Source organism: Diuraphis noxia, unplaced genomic scaffold (genome assembly GCF_037042655.1).
Source record: "Diuraphis noxia isolate RWA-SAM2 unplaced genomic scaffold, SU_Dnox_SAM2 contig0003, whole genome shotgun sequence".
Taxonomy (NCBI): Eukaryota; Metazoa; Arthropoda; class Insecta; order Hemiptera; family Aphididae; genus Diuraphis; species Diuraphis noxia.
In genome coordinates, this window is record NW_028301713.1 from 37158752 (window position 1) to 37176427 (window position 17676).

Consider the following 17676-nt stretch of genomic DNA (forward strand, 5'->3'; position numbering starts at 1 on the left):
GATGTGTGTTTTTTTTTTTGTGTATGTGTACAGCTTAACTAGTCGAAATAATGCTTCGATTTCAAACTTTGGGGGTGGTTTCCGATGTAAAATTGAAGATCCTTGGTGCATTATAGAGGTCAAAAGTAACATTTTCCAACAGTTTTCAAAAAAATCGAGAAAAACAAAAAAAAAATGACAGAAAAACGGGAATTTTTACGCAAAACCCGTTTTCGACCAAATCGATATTTTATATGGTTGTTATTCAAAAACTAATCACTGTAAATTCTTGAAATTTTCACCAAATGTTAATGTTAGTGATATTTATATACAGTTTAATTTTCAAAAATTTTCGACTTTTTTTGAGTTATTTGTAGACCACTGAAATTTTCGATTTTATTGAGAATTTTTTTTGAAGTGTCGGTAAAAAAATGTTGGACGACCAAAAAAACTTGAAAATTTAATACAAGGTTCCTTCTGTGTTGTTCTTATTGTAGCTAAAAAAATTAAAAATCGTAAGTCACAATTTTTTTAATAAGCGTTTACAGTTCAAAATTTTACGAAATCTGACGAAAACGCGAAAATTTGCAAGTAATTTTGAAGTTGAAAAATCAAAATTTTTTGCGTTTATAACGCATTTTAAAAATACAACACTAAATTTTCGATAAGTTTTCCTTCAAGTAGCTATAGAGAAAACTCGAAGCATCATTATAGGAAAATTTTATTTATAGGTGCGTTTGAATTTTAAATTTTTACGAAATAGCGTAACGATAACGATTTATCCTCAAACGAATTTAAATATTTGTTATTATTCAAAAAGTATAAGTCGCAGATACTTGAAAATTTTATCAGTTATTTAGATTGGCATTTTCTTTACATGATTTAATTGTCAAAATATTTTGACTTTTTTTGAGATATTTATAGACGACTGAAATTTTCAATTTGTCTGAAAATTTTTTTTTGAAGTGTCGATAAATATTTTTTGGCCCTATCAAAATATTTGAATATTTAATACAAAGTTTCTCATAAGTTATTCTTATAGTGATTAAAAAATTATAAAAATACATAGGCACGATTTTTTTTATTAGCATTTGAAGTTCAAATATTGACTTTATACGTAAAAATTACGGCAATTTTCAAATTATCTTAGATCGAAATTCATAAAAGTTTTTCTTTTTAATTCTAAGATTTTAGAATTTAATACAAGGCTCATAATATATTTTTACAATAGCAGTTGAAAAATAAAATAAATGTATAGCCACAATTTTTTTTTTTACATGTATTCAAATTTTAATTTTGACAACATACGTAAAAATCACGTAAATTCGCAAATTATATTATAAGCTAGAAATTCATAAAAAATTTTCTTTTTAAATCTAAGATTTGAAAATTTAATACAAGATTCTTTACAAATTTGTCAATCTTTATCACAAAAAAAAATGTCCACCGGAAATTCAAATTAAATTTTTATTAGCATTTGAATTTCAAATATTGACAAAATTTCGTCAAAACCATGAATATTTGCAAATTATTTTGTAGTTCAAAATTCATAATATTGTTTGTATTTATATCTAAGGTTATAAAATTTAACACCAAGTTTTCCACAAGTTTTGCTTCAAATAGCTATAGAGAAAATTTGAAGCGTCATTACCTATAGGAAAAATGTTTTGAGCGTTCAAGTTTTAAATTTTTATGAAATCACATAATAATAACGATTTATCTTCAAACCAGGTATGCGTATATATAAGGTATTATGAATTATGATAACTACATGATAACTACATTCATTGATTAACCATGCCTTATGCAAAATGCGTCTTAATTGAAAAATAAAATATTTGTTTCAAAATAGAATATATGACAATATTTAAATATAATATATCCTAGACTGACAAATCATCTCCGTTCATAATCGTTTTTCGTATACCATGATACCTATTATTGCATTCAAATTTAATCCCATCCATTACAGTAACCTACTGTACAGCAGAGCGACATCCACGACTTACCCGCTTTTTTTTTTTTAATTAACATGAGTCTAAAAAGTATTTTGGTGGAAATTAATAGTTTACTATTCTAGAATACTAATTTGCATGGTGCTCATAATTATATTATAAAATATATAAATAGCAAATTTATAATTTATGTGATAACAATCTGGCGAGGAATTCAAATAGGCCAATGAAAACGCATTATTATAGAGCCGCTCTGTGACATCTAGGATTTCTTATATCGCATACCGTATCGCGTAGTGTTATCGCTGTTATAATATATCGTCATTCGTCGCCGTCATCGCGCCGTAAATGAATCGTTATATAATAACGATCGCGACCGCACGCACGGATAATAATCCGAATAGGTAATTAATAATAATTATTATTCTTTTACGACTCGATTGTTGTCGTCCGTCGCTTATCTTCGTTGCAGTCCTGGATAACATATTAGTGTTTCTACCGCCGTTTCGTTTCTATTGTCCGGCGTTACATTTTAAATATCGTGAAAATAAACGGTTGGTGAACGCGTCGTGCTTATCATCGTTTTATTCAAATTATAAATTTGTGTAATTACCAATCTCAGCACGAGGACGGAGTGTTGATACAGCAGAAGAGTGGTTGTCGTTCACAGTCCTTGAAAACAGCATAAAGGTTAGTCGCCAGTAGTTTCTTTATTTATTCTTGTGCAATTTTCATTTATAGCTCTTAGTGTCGTAGGTAGGGCTGCCTTCACCGTAACGTAGTTCAAATTATTCGTAAAATGTCCGAAATAAGTTTTCTGTTGTCTCAAAAGGGGCTACTTAAAGACCAACTGACTCATTTCAGTAACTTCGTTCAAGCCGCTCAAGCAGCAAAAGATATAGATGTTATACAGTTAAAATTGAGAAAATAAAAAATAAATGAAGGCAAGATTTCGAAACAGTCTAAACTTCTATTGGAGAAATTAGTGCTTATGAGGAAACTGAAAAATATAGAACTAATTTTGAAGACTTATATTTCGAGAGTGTCGCCGTTTGCGAGAGTTTAATTATTAATCATTCCGAAAAATCATTGAATAATGACAGTTCAAAAGCAAGTACCGTTTCGACTGGTACGTCGAAATTTATGCTGATGGTAAAATTAGCTCTCCTAGAAATACCAAATTTCACTGGCATTTATTCCTGAATGGTTAGCATTTCACGACATATTTTCCGCGTTAGTAAATCAAAATTCTTTTCTCACTGATATACAAAAAATCTTTTATTTACGTTCGTCGGTGTTTGATGACGCACAAAAAACTATTTAATTTTTGGACACTACGTCAGATGATTATAAAATCGCGTGGGATGCTCTCATTTCGCGGTACATTTATAAAAAAACTCGCTGTACAACTTCATACGAAAAAGTTATTTGATTTAGAAAATATAAATAACGAATCGTCGTCCGAGTCGCGTAAGCTCGTCGATGCGATTAACGGTCATATTAAGGCTCTCACGCCGTTAGTCCAAAATCCAAAGGAATGGGGATCACTTCTTTTACATCTTATTTCTATAAAACTGGACGCGAGCACATTGAGACAGTGGGAAATAGAATCGTCGAAGTCAGAAGTCGCATCGGTGAATAGATTAATATAATATTTAGAAAATTGATGTCAGATACTAGAAGCCATAGAGGCGTCGGGAGGACTAAAAATAGTACAGCCTCAGCAGCGTCAATTTCAAAAAAATAGCTTCAAATTTAAAAAATCTAAAGATCAATCGTGCTCATTTATCGTTTCGGCAACATTGAAATGCTATAACTGTGACGGCACTATTAGCGTTTTCAATATCCGATCGCATAAAACGAATAAGCGAACAAAAGCTTTGTAAAATCTTTTTTTCGAAATCACATCGGTGAAAAGTTTACTTCACGACGACGTGCCAAATGCATGAAAGCGCATAATAGTTTGTTACATTTACCCAAGTCTAAATCGAACATGGTGGGCGGTTCCGAAAATACAACAGCATCCCGAACAACAAACACTGACGCAAACGAGTCAAAGAAAGAAAATGTGTCCAGTCTCGAATCTATTAGTGCTCATTCGTCCCAATAAAGCTCAAATAAACAAATTTTATTGTCAACCGCAGCGTTAGGTTCAAAGACATCGTACACATTGAAAGAAAGGCGAGCCGTAAACATTTTGAAAATACTGTACAGCGAGATGAACAAGGCAGGTTTGTTGTTCAGCTACCATTTCGAGACAAAGCAAAAAAATTAGGTTATTCGAACCAACAGTTACGCGGCGTTTCAATAGTCTTGAGAAGTGATTATTAACCAGCCCTCGACTCAAAATCGGATACTCGAAATTTATGAAAGAATATGAAGATTTGGAACATATGACTAGAGTTAAACTATGTTCAAACATCAAAGAAAGTTATTATTCACCACATCACGCAGTTTGGAGAGAGGACAGCGTAACTACTAAATTAAGAGTGGGATGAAGAGTGGTGTTCGATGCGTCATACAAGACTACATCGGGAGTCAGTTTAAATTACGTCTTGCTAAAGGGTCCTTGCATTCAAGAAGATCTTATATATTTATTAACTCGGTTTCGTAAGCATAGATATGCAATGACTGCTGACATCTCCAAGATGTACCATCGAATATGGGTCGCTCCAAATCACAGAACCTGTCAACAAATAGTTTGGAGACCAGACCTCGATCAAGAATTGCATCAATTCCAATTAAATTCAATAACGTATGGCACAGTCCCTGCATCGTTTCTCACAACCACGTGTCTACATGGTTTGGCAAACGAAGATTCAAATTTGTATCCTGACGCTTGCAATGCAATTAAACAGGACTTTTACATGGGCGATTACCTGGGTGGTGCCGAATCTGCAGGAGGCAAAACATTGCGTAATGGAATCAAACAAATGTTACAAAAGGGTGGATTCAAGCTAAGAAAATGGACAGCCAGTGATCCCGCACTTCTTAACGGTCTTGCAAACAAAGAAAATGATCCGACATTAATGTTGGACTTATCCGAAAACTCAGCCAAGATTTTAGGTTTTCAATGTGATCCGTCAGGTGATGTTTTCAAGTACAAAGTGAAACTTTCGGAAAGAAAAACTATTGTTACCAAACGTCAAATACTATCAGAAATACCAACTACATTTGACTCGCTGAGTCTAATTAGCCCTGTTGTTATTAATGCCAAAATAAAAATGCAACGTTTGTGGGCGATGGGTACCGGATGGGATGAAACATTGCCAGAGGGAATAATGTTGGATTGGTACAAATTTCATGAAAGCCTACTATTATTAAATAATCTATCTATACCGCGATACATCGAATAATCAAGGCAAGCGTAATTCACGTTTAATCTGCGTTAAATCACGCGTGGCACCTCTAAAATCGATTTCACTACCACGTCTAGAACTATGTGGCGCTGTCCTTTTGGCACGTTTAGCTGACAAAATAATTGCAAAATTAAAATATGAATATCAGTCAAAAGACATTCTGGACGGACTCTTCAATAGTTCTTGCTTGGATCTCTTCACCATCGGCGCATTGGAAAACATTCGTCGCTCATAGAGTTGGTGAGATTCAAGAAATAAAATCCACATCCGAATGGGCGCACGTAGATACTAAAGACAACCCGGCAGATATTATTTCCCGTGGCCGAGAACCTCAAATTATTATAAATGACAGTTTCTGGTGGGAAGGTCCTAATTGGCTTCAGAGTGATTCATCTAAATGGCCGCGTATAAACAAAAATCAAATCAACTTCAATACAGTTAAAGAACGTCGAACAATTAGTTTGCCTACCTACATCTGAACAACCAAAATCACCATTTTGATGTCGTTATTCAACATGGAGTCGGCTTTTACGGGTAGTAGCTTTATGTTTACGATTTATTTATAACACTTCTCATCCCAATGACAAAAAAACGGATCCTCTGCTGCCATATGATCTAAATAATGCGACCAATTGCGTTATTCGATTTGTTCAAGTCGAGAATTGGTTTTGTGAAATTACTGACTTAAGAAAAAACAGATAATGTTCTCCGAAAAGCAATATTTTTTGTTTACGTCTTTAGCTGGACGAAATTAACAGTATCAAAGTTGGAGGACGTCTAAAAAATGCGAGTAAACTCGATCAGTTTCAAAAAAATCCAATTCTTGTTCCTCCGAATAGTCCAATCGTTTACTTAATATTTCAAAATGCTCATGATGTATTATTACATGGTGGTCCGAAACGACCGAAACTAATGTTGGTGCATGTAAGGCAACGTTTTTGGCTTATAAATGGCTGAAATATAGCACACAATGTTGCGTCCAAGTGCGTAAGATGTTTTCGCTTAAAGCCTACAATTTTTCAACCTATAATAGGGAACCTACCCAAGCAAAGAATTGAACCTAGTCGTCCTTTTTCGGTCTGTGGAGTCAACTTCGCTGGACCGTTAATGATAAAAACAAGTTTGAGGCGTAATTCGGCTCTCAGCAAGGGGTATATCTGCGTGTTTATCTGCTTCGCAACAAAGGCAGTGCACATCGAACTGGTTGGAGATCAACAAGTGCATTATTTATAAGTGCATTAAGAAAATTTTCCGACCGAAGAGGAAAATGCACGGATATTTATTCGGACAACGCAAAAAACTTCATTGGAGCAAATCGTCAACTTCAAGAGTTGAGAAACTTGATTCACAGCGAAGAACATCAATCAACATTTCATAATGTATTATCTGAATCCGGTATCCGTTGGCACTTTATACCACCTCGCTCCCCTCATTTTGGAGGATTATGGGAGTCAGCAATAAAATCTATTAAACATCATTTATTTCGCGCTTTAGGCAACGCAAACTTTACATACAAAGAGTTGAATACGATATTAATACGAGTGGAGGCATGCTTGAATTCACGACCTTTGGTTCCTTTATTTTCTGATCCCTCAGATCTCGCTCCTTTAACTCCTGCTCATTTCCTTATTGGCGACTCTTTAAGCGCTTTACCAGAAATTGAAGTTTCATTAATACCAACCAAACGATTAACGCACAGTGTCATGCAGGTTTCCTTGCAAATCTGGTCCCGTTGGAACCGCGAATATTTAACTCAACTTCAGGAACGTAAACGGTGGTCTATCGAAAAGGGTCCAAGGATAAAAATAGGTTCAATTGTTCTTGTGAAGGATGACAACACTCCGCCTCTTCAGTGAAAGTTAGGCCTTGTTCAAGCTCTCCACGTGGAAGCAGATGGTGACGGTGTTCCAAGGGTTGCTACCGTAAAGACTCCTAGTGGTGTATATCGTCGTGCTATTCGGTATCTATGCCCACTTCCTTTCGAAGGTAACTGTGTCTTAAATGATCAAAAATAAATATGTAAAAGGTACACATATTACAATTAAGTTTATATAAAAAAGTTTTTGCTTGTTTTCTTTTGTATAATGTTTGTTATTTTGAAATATTCAGTTATTTTATGATTTATTGAATTTACTATTTTGTTAAATTTACTGTATGTTAAAATGTTTTGTTAAACAATCGTTTAATAAGGCGGGCGGTATGGTCGATCGCGATCGACGTTCGTCGCAATATAATATGATGAGGCGAGCGCGCTGCACTCGCTCCCCTACTAAGACTGATCAGTAGTCAGTCAGTCAGTCTACGTCTGCGTGTCGAAATAGTGCAAACACGCGATAGCCGATAAGCCACTTTAAACAACAAATGATGTATGTAAAATAAAAAACCATATTCGTTAAATTTCAAATAAATGTTCGCTTTTTATATAGTCCTACTTGCAACAATGTGCACTGAGTGGATTTTTTTATGTTTCACCTCAATATACTACGCCAGTTTTTTGCACCGAGTGCAATGAGCTCCTAGAGCTTGTGCGCCTTACCATTATCATGATAAATACCAGAATATCCATTAAATATTTTATTATCTTTATATATATAAGGGTTTGCGCTAATGTGCAGTACAACACAAATTGTGCAGTTCTAAAATAAAATGTGCAGTTCTAAAACGCTAATTATGCAGCACTTACTGCTACCTACCTATTTTAGCATTGTAAAACAATAACTAATATACTATAGATAATAGTATAATATAGACCAAAACGATTATTTGTATTAAATTTATAATAATTCATAATAATCAAATTATATTATCGAGACATTAGGATATAACCATAAACTAATGTGGATTGACGAATTGTAATAATATGTTAAATGCATAGGGTAGGGTAGACCTTTTAAATTCCAGCTATTTTTATATTATTTGTACTCGATTTTCCAAATAAGATAACCAATTCATTATATTATAAATATATCATTATTAAACTATTATTACAAATTATTATTCGAAAATAGCTCCATGTGGAGCTTCAATGATTATTATTTTTAGCCAATGAAATATTAATATTATAATATTATTTAGTTATAATATTATGTTGTTTTTCTTGGACTGTCGTGTGTTGAATATTTATACAAAAATTTCCGCACATGGGTATCACTGAATTGTACCCATGCTGCAGTCAACGTGTTAAGACAACGCGTGGAGTATTTATTTTTTAATATCATTAATATCCTACGGTCTAATTGTACGACAATCAATCACCGACCATCAATAAGCGTTTGGCCATAGACATAAGACATATCACAAAATATCACGGCAAATTACAATGAATACTAATGTAGTTTTAATATTTCACTAATTTCTATGCAATTGCATATTTTTTTCCTTTTTACTGTTTTGTATCTTTGTCACAAAGCGTAATAATTTGAATCTTATGGTGAAATTTTATTTGTATATTTCTGTATATTTTTACAAAAATCGAAATATATTGCATATTAAAATGAAAATTTTTTATTTAAGTACTCAGTTTAATTAAGTAATTAATTATTGTAAGTTGTTTAATTTGTGAATTTTATGTAAATAAAAAAAATGTTCTTGCATATTTGTTACATATATATATTTTTTTTTTTAATGCATATTATAATAATAAATATTTATCTATGATTATCAAAAGATTAAAACTACGGTCATAAAATAATGTATACATTATGACGTATAATATAATATTATTATTTTTTTTTTTTTTATGTTCGAGCGAAGCGATCATCAAATTTTTATACTTCTGTAATACAAACAGTACCTATATTATGCAGTTCTAATATTTCTTTAGCGCAAGCTCTAATATATATGTGTGGTAAGTATAGATTTTATGTTACATCCACATTTGAAACAGCCCGCACTAGAACGATTGTCAGTGAACTGCACCAGTGTCACCTTGGTGCAATAATGTGATATTATAAGTTTGGTATACTAATATTTAGTTACTAATTTTACTATTTACTACTATCAGCCACCTATAAAAATTGAGATTAGAGAGTAATCCGCCAAATAAAAAAGATCACATTATAGTTTTGGGATAGCGGCATATTAATTATTCAAGTATTATAATATCTTTTAATTATTATAATCTTTAACTGTGAATTAATGCCAAAGTGTAGTGTGTTGTGTCAAAAGTTATAAATCCTATACAAATTGTGCCCAACAATTTTAAAAATGAACGAGGAATAGTGTTATGGATTTGAACCACAGACCAATATTATACGTTATTAATATTAATCCGAAAGAGATTATTATAACTTTGGAATCTGGTGTTGGTGTGAGTAAATATTATGTGAGTACATTATTTTTAAAACATAAATCAGTTTTACAAGTTTAATTATTCTCAGATTTATTTGAAAAGAGTAAAACTTAAAGTTGATGATATATACCTACTTGTTGAAATGTTGAAAATGTATAGATTTAATTTTTGCCAACAATAATGTACAACACAATCATACATAACTATTTATCTTATATTTGAAAATACACTGTTCACAATCACAATCATATTTAATTCACTATGCTTAAATCATTGATCTTAGACAATAATTAACTAGACAAATTATTTGTTCAGTATATAAGTGATAGGGACAGTACCAATAGACTAATGAGACCAATGTGGAAAGAACTAGGGATATCTATATTCTAGTATTGAAGGATTTAAAAATTATTTAAAAATTATAAGCAAAATATAACTAGGTTAAAACAAATATTGATATTAGTCGATAGTATTCGATTGTAAGACTAATATATAAATGATGTGTTAAGACAGAAAGGGGTCAGTTGGTGGTGATCGAGTGACTAGATTACCACTGGTCAACAGTGTCTAAATCAGAGTGTAGTTATCGTGTGACTCTGTTGCCACTGGACGCCAGTGTCTAAATAAAGTGATCTTAATTTATTATTTGTTCAATTTTTGTGAACGCCTGTAATCGGCGTATACGACAATAGTTAGGTGTCCATTTTGAGATAATTTTTAGATGTAGGTATTAGGAATATCCAAACAAAATATTTGATATTCATAAAAATACCAAAAATATAAAATATTTAAAAATGTATACATAATATATTGTTCATGAGTCAAGGAAAAGTAATGAAAATGTATGGTTTATAATTCCAATTTTGTTCTTTAGACTTTAATATAAGTTAAATACAGATTTTTAATGTTATTGTAATAGTAATATAATACCATTATTAACCACCTTAGCCAAATAATTAAGTATTTAAATTTAAATTATTGTGAGTAAAGTAACTATGAAGAAAAAAATGTGAAGTTTTCAATTAATTGCAATTGAAATAGGTAGGTAGTACATATTTTTTTATAATTGTAAGTTAAAATAAAAATAGAAGTAATGAATTATGTTTGCATAATATTTTGTAGGCATTTATCTCTAAAGGTATATATGTATGTATTAATTCTAGACAAAAATATTAATGTGTAAATATTTTTTGATATATTATATAATATATATATATATATGTATATGTTTACATTGTCCGGGCTATGTATATTTTGCCTGGTGTTTTTGGGCAATACATTAAAATACTATTTTGGTCGGGCATGGTTATACTTTGACTGGTCCAAGTACATATTGCCCATAGTAAATTGGACATTGTAACTTAAGTTATTAACTCTTACTAGCATACATTATTTTTTAAAAACCTAAAATTAATTTTTAAACTATCACTATAGTGTTTATACTCTAAAATATTTATAGTATATTGTATTTCATGAGGTTTTTATCCCTTAAAAATGAACAGTATTTACTTATCTAGTAAGTAATAAATAATAATTAATATTTGAAGATAATGAATTAATATTTTTTAATTAAGCCTTGCAAACAAATATAATTTTTTGTATGTGTGCGTTTGGAATAAAGCATTGCACCTCTCACTATATGTTTAATAAATATACACAAAATATTTTAAAAATAGAAAACCTTAAGCTTTAATTTTGCCTACATTGCCCGTCATAATCGGGCAGTACCATAATGCTTGGGCAAAGCAAACATTGCCCAAAAGTCTACTTTGCCTGTAACATATATATATATATATTATATATATATTGTGTGTGCCATTAGATTACCGATTTAAGTGCATAAGAATTTAAATGAAATCTATTGAAATAAAGTAAAAACAATAATTATTTAGATGTATTAAATTAATACCAATTATTTCAATTCAAAGTATAAATAAATTTAATAAACTTTATAAAGTTCTATCCTCCATAGAGGATTGTTTTTGATAAACTACCAAAACAATATTGATGATTTGTCCATCAACATTCTCAGAAAAAAAAAACTATACCTGAACCTCTGAACTCATTGAAAAATAATGTCGATTTTGCTGTTGTCCTGTTGATATAACTGTGTGCTTAAAATTTAGAAATTGTAGGTAATTAAATATTGCCAGTATAATAAAGAAATATATCTTTTTAATTTTTATTAAATTCCACAATGATCAAAAATATTTTACATTCAAAATTACTGAGTTAAAAAAATATAAAATTATTCTTAATACAATAGTACTGTTGGTAATTATTAAATACGTTATAAGCTGTTAGTATAAGTGTCATTACACATATTTTTTTAAATGCCTTTTATTTATATTTTATATATATAGAAATATAGCCCATTATAATTTTAAAAGTTTACATATCTAAAAATGTTTCGTTTTTAATAATATAAAATAAATTTTTTGCCAAAGTTCTATTCCAACTCTTTGAAAATAAATTTCTTTTCACCCAAATCTATAGGTTCTTCTTCCGTATCAGGAGTAGTATTCATGATGTTGGTTTTATTATTTTCACATACAACCCATGTACCATCTGATATAAATTGTATATCTGTACAGTCACCATTTAGTGTTGGACTTGTGAGAATTTCCAAAAAGTAATTTTGTATTTCTAAATCATCAGGCATGCAAGATATATTACATATCGGACACTCCCATGTTGGGTTTTTTTCATTCATTGAAAGAAATATCCTTGCATCAAAACATTGTAAATGATCACAATTAATAGATTTTACTGGTATTTCTATTCTTTTTTTACCCAATGGGCACAATAAGGAAAAACGATAAGCTGGTTTACCTGTGATAAAATCTGGATCAATATCTGCTACCATTTTATTTATAAAGTTTTTGGTCTCTTCTGAACTCCTACCTTTTTTTACTTGAAGTTGTTTTATTAATGAATCTACTGTATATGGTACTACTAGACACATTGTTAGGGCATAATTGTTATGATCAGGAGTCCATTTTACAAAGAGCATGTTTTTAACAAGTGGATCTAATTTCAACAAGTCGTTGCAATTGATAGGTTTTGTAACATCAACTTGTGGTGGTAATGAATTATAATGTAGATGTTTTTGAGGTGAATACCCAAATTGAATATTAAGTCCTGGGGGCAAACAATCTGTTATTAATGATGTGCCATCATCTTCTATTTTTCCAATTCGAATCTGGAACTGAAAACGATTTTCTTCAAATAAAACCTCACGATGAAAGACAACAATGTTAACATATTCGATTGCCAGACGAAATTCTAATGGCTCTCCACTCATAGCTGAAATAAAATAGATATTATAAATATAATTAATTTAAGAAGAATTACAATAAAATTGATTTTGGTAGTTTACTTAGAAGAGTTGGCTCGATAATTTCACCAAAAATTTCATAAAACGGTAGTTTTTTGAATTCGAGATTGGGTCGAATTTGAATAACACCATTAATATTTCTACCATTTGATCTATTTTGACTCTGAATGTTGTTGTTAGCCATAGTGTTTCTAGGAATAGTATTCCTTTTCTCCAATGTGGTAACTGTATACGATTCTTTGAATTTGGGACTACTAAAAAAAAATCAAAAAGTAAAATTATTATCTCTATAACCTAATATTTCTAGCATAAGCTCATAATAATTCTCCAAAAAAGTGCATCTACTATCGATGTATTATGATCATATTTTAATCTATAGATAAGTATGGGTACTTGTATTAACTTAAAATTAACTGGCCATACCAAATACTCAATTAAGTATTTAGCAATATCAATAAGTATGGCCGATAATAAAACTCATTATAATATAATTGACAGGCGACAATGCACCGTCTCTAAAAGATATTATGGATTTGTATCGTTAATAGGTATTTCATGTTAAAAACTATCAAATCAATTGAAAGTTAAACACCATAAAGGCATTTATAAGTAAAAAAAGGTAAAACAAAATATACCAATCTTTTAAATATTAAATGACACACATTTTTATATAAAACAATTTTTCTATTATTATTATTAAAATAAAAGGCTTTTTCCTTCAAATCCGAACCCTAGTTATAAGTTTTCTAATCGTATGATTATTTATGAACATCTGGATTTTAACTTTTACATGTTTTTTTTTTTTTTTTTTTTACCTTTAGACAATGTTGTTAATTTAGCATTAAAGATTGTCTGTCTATATGAAGAAGGGTGTTACAATATTGAATTATTATACTATTTCAACATATTCTACCTAAATGTTATAAAAACATAAAAATAAAACTTCAGCTCCAATTGATACAATCTATTTATAAGTATGTAATTCAATCAGGTCCATTAACTCAGCACTTCAGTATCATGTACTTAATTTTGTACAATTTTGCATTATCACTCAACCATAAAAAGACACAATTTCTCTTTGTAGCCATGTTTGTACTGTGTTAATGTTGCCCCAATACTACCGATGCCTAATTAATTGCAAATCAAAATTTAACTTGTTCTTTTTTATCTACTTGTTTATTTTGTACAATTATGTACAACCAAAAAAGTTTTCTGGTTAAAATATTATAATTATTGATGGTACTTAAGAAATATGTATTGATCAAATAAACAAATTTAAAACTTATTACGATCAAAAGTTTTTATTGCTTACATCAAGGGTAAAATTGAAAAGTGGCCAGAGATATTTATTTACCAGGTAAACAGTTTAGAGCCAACCCCCGCACCCAATTTGACCATAAAAATTATTCTGATCGGAAATGGTAAGTTAACAAATATTATGATCAAGGTATTCTCACCTCAGCTAAGAATGTAAAAGAAAAATATGAAATATTAGTTTAATTGGCTATAATATTGGTTTATTAAGCACCTATCTTACATATTTGCGATTTGTCCCATATTCTCTTCGATTGCCCCTCTCTTTCCATTAAGCGTCAGAGCCTAATTACTTGAATGTTCCTTTCAATCTCCACTCCATTTTAAACTCCAACTCTAAAGAAGTCATTATTATTATAATTTCTTTTATTCAGGAAGCTGGCTTTATTATCTGAGTCTTTTTGTTTACCTATATAATTTATTATATCTTTAGCTATTTATAACTTAATTTTACTATTATTCTACTGTTTTCTTTTTTTTTATACTTTTTATATTGATTGTTAATACTCAAACGTATTGTAATTGTTGGGCTAGATTTATAATAAAAATCTAATAAAAAAAAAAACACCTATCTTCTGAACTTAAAGATTTGAGATCATTCAGTTCCTGTGGTGCGTGTTAGTTTTATTCTAAATACAGATCTCCTATCTGGAGACCATACTCTAAAACGGACATTGATTTAATTGACCACTTATATTATCAGTTTCAATAATTAGTAGCCTTTAAATTCAATAAAACCATTGATAACCACGATTATGCACAAATTAGATCTTCTCTAAAGGTCTTTCAGATGTCAACTAAGTGATACAACTTTTATCATCAGTATAAATTCAGTGAACTAATCAAATTCATTAATGGTATCAATGATGCTCCTTCCCACATTTTCTCTTGTTTACCAAGTTTTACAACATTTTTTATGGTAGTAGGTACACATTTGTACAAATTAGAGTTTCTATGAAACTGAGTAATTTTGAAATAATACCTCATGCTATTAATTATTATCATAAAGTTCTACTGAATGAAATGTTAGCCTATCAGACATAATTATTAAATTTGTATTTGGGTTAAATTAAATAAATTTCACACATAAATATTGTATACAAATATATTTATAATGTTAATATCTATTTAATATCTATTGAAATTTCAAATATAGAAATATTGAAAAACACTCACATACTATAACATAAATAATATTTGGTTACTACCACAATTCGAATTTATATGTACATAATATAAATAAGTTGTAGAAATCAAAATACAATTTTAAATCTATGAAATTTATATTAGGAAAAATAAATAAATAAACTCTTTAAGTTAGAAGTTCCTTATAAAAATAAAAGTGACTCGTTAATGCCCGGCCTTACAAATCACCTATAATATATACACTAATTTATCAGTTGAAAATAATAGTTCTCTTTATAAAATTAATATCCAACTAAAATATTTGTATTGGTATATATTGCATGTTCATGTTATGTAATAGCTAGTTAAGAGAAATATTATTGAAGAATTTTAAGTAATTTTAATAGTAATATTTGAATTGTTTTTAATATTGGTTATAGGCATAGGCATGCACAGACTCTAAAATCAGATAGCACTCATATATTCAACCCTTTAATCAATAATTTTATAAACACGAAACATCTAAATTTAATTTTTTGAAAATTTTTTTGTTATAACATTGGAAATGTTATGCTGGATCTTACAAATTAACAGTTTCATTGTTAAGCACAAATTTTAAAAAATATGTCTAAGATATTGATGAGAATAAATATTTTCAAATAAAAAAAGAATCATTTGAGGTACCTAAAAGGTACTTAAGTAGATATTTTTGCATATTTGAAATAAGATTTATTTTTAAAATGTAGCTTTGTAAAATAATTTTTTTCTATATAGTTCATATGTTATAATTTTCAGATGATCCGACAATCTTTTAATATTTTATTGTGTATTTTTTTAATGGGTTTGTTGATAAAAATAAGCAGCCCCACACATTAATAGACCAAAGATTTAGGAAGTGCTTGAAATACAATTCTAAATTTATAGTATCTAAAATATCATCTAGGTTATCATCATTGTATACATAATTAATTTTCTTAGCCTTATTTGTTACTTATAATAATTGTTTATTTAGTTGAAGGTTTATACCGAGCACATTTCAATACCAAGATGTTTAAAATATTAAACAATTTTTAAGAGGGTGAATATTACATAGACAATCATCTCAAATTTATTGAATCAATAGCCAGCTAATAGTCCCTTAAACATGTTTTAGTGGGTCATGATTGGTCCATTAAATTAATTAATTTTTTACTCTATGCATACGATTTGTATATCCAATTGTGTAAATGGAGAATTATATTATACTACCTACTAAGTAATAAGGTAGTTTGTTTTAAATGTAAAAATAAATTATTTATATTCAAAGCTATTTATTATTATTTTATAAATTATTTATGATTTATCATGTCATACGGCCGCGGCATTTGTGTAGCAGGTGATCTACTACAAAACGGTGATACACCAATTTATTATAATTTATTAGGAATATGCCACAAAATTTTAATACTCACAATGTATTTTGATACGTATGTTTTAATTAAGTATTATAACTTTTTTTTATTAATTATAAAGACTATACAAATAAAACAAACCGTTAAATAAAAATACATTAAATATGTACAAAATATACGTAAGTAAAAATAATAATACATTTTTATTTAAGAATCCACAGCAATTTTTTAACATAAACTTAATCGTATTACTTTTTTAACTTAAAAAGTAATACGATGGTCAATATTTTACTGAGGCTATAGCACTAAACATATATAGTAGGATATAATTTACCATCACCGCTAAAACAATAAAATTTTGCAACCATCGTAACTTTGTCCAACACACATTTTAATTCCAATGTAAATTAACGCAAACAATTTTTAAAACACTTTCATCTTTCAGATTCTGTACCTCAAAACAGATTTTGATAAAAAAAATTTAAAACCACGAATACTAAACTGTCTTAATGTCTTAATTTTAATAATCATCTTGAAACATAAAAAATAAAAATAAAAACTACACAATAGTTACCTGTATATTTTGTATTTTGTGCTTTCTTTAAATTTAACTGTTTACCAATAACAATGTGAACAAACTACTCGGCCGTAATTGTAATCGGAATCTTAACGCAACGCTCCAAGTAGGAACTAGGCACTATCAATCTTTATTGCTTTACGACTGGTGAAAGCTATGCGAACGCCAAACGAACGTAAAAATCATCAACCAAAAGCCAGCGAAAAATTGTATAGAGAAATGTCACTATGCTAACGATATGAATATTATCTTGAGATGGACAAAGAATAAAGCCGACGGAGGACGCCTAGCTTAGACTTGTAATCATCGATCACGTATTATGTTGCCATTGGTCATTTGTAGAGCGTC

The 17676-nt window shown here is 29.6% G+C and overlaps 3 protein-coding genes across 3 annotated transcripts; 2 read left to right on the forward strand and 1 right to left on the reverse strand.

Moving 5' to 3' along the window:
• The first annotated feature begins 4561 nt into the window (after positions 1 to 4561).
• LOC149057297 (uncharacterized) lies at positions 4562 to 5290 on the forward strand. Its single transcript, XM_089223367.1, has one exon. It carries the CDS (start codon positions 4562 to 4564, stop codon positions 5288 to 5290), a length of 729 nt encoding a protein of 242 aa, XP_089079493.1.
• A 140-nt stretch (positions 5291 to 5430) lies between these two features.
• LOC149057298 (uncharacterized) lies at positions 5431 to 7149 on the forward strand. Its single transcript, XM_089223368.1, has 3 exons — positions 5431 to 5730; positions 6035 to 6217; positions 6439 to 7149. Exons 1-3 carry the CDS (start codon positions 5431 to 5433, stop codon positions 7147 to 7149), a joined length of 1194 nt encoding a protein of 397 aa, XP_089079494.1.
• A 4740-nt stretch (positions 7150 to 11889) lies between these two features.
• LOC149057299 (E3 SUMO-protein ligase PIAS3-like) lies at positions 11890 to 17676 on the reverse strand. Its single transcript, XM_089224225.1, has 3 exons — positions 17326 to 17676; positions 12964 to 13175; positions 11890 to 12890 (listed from the first exon to the last, which is right to left on the reverse strand). Exons 2-3 carry the CDS (start codon positions 13103 to 13105, stop codon positions 12034 to 12036), a joined length of 999 nt encoding a protein of 332 aa, XP_089080351.1. The 5' UTR covers positions 13106 to 13175; positions 17326 to 17676; the 3' UTR covers positions 11890 to 12033.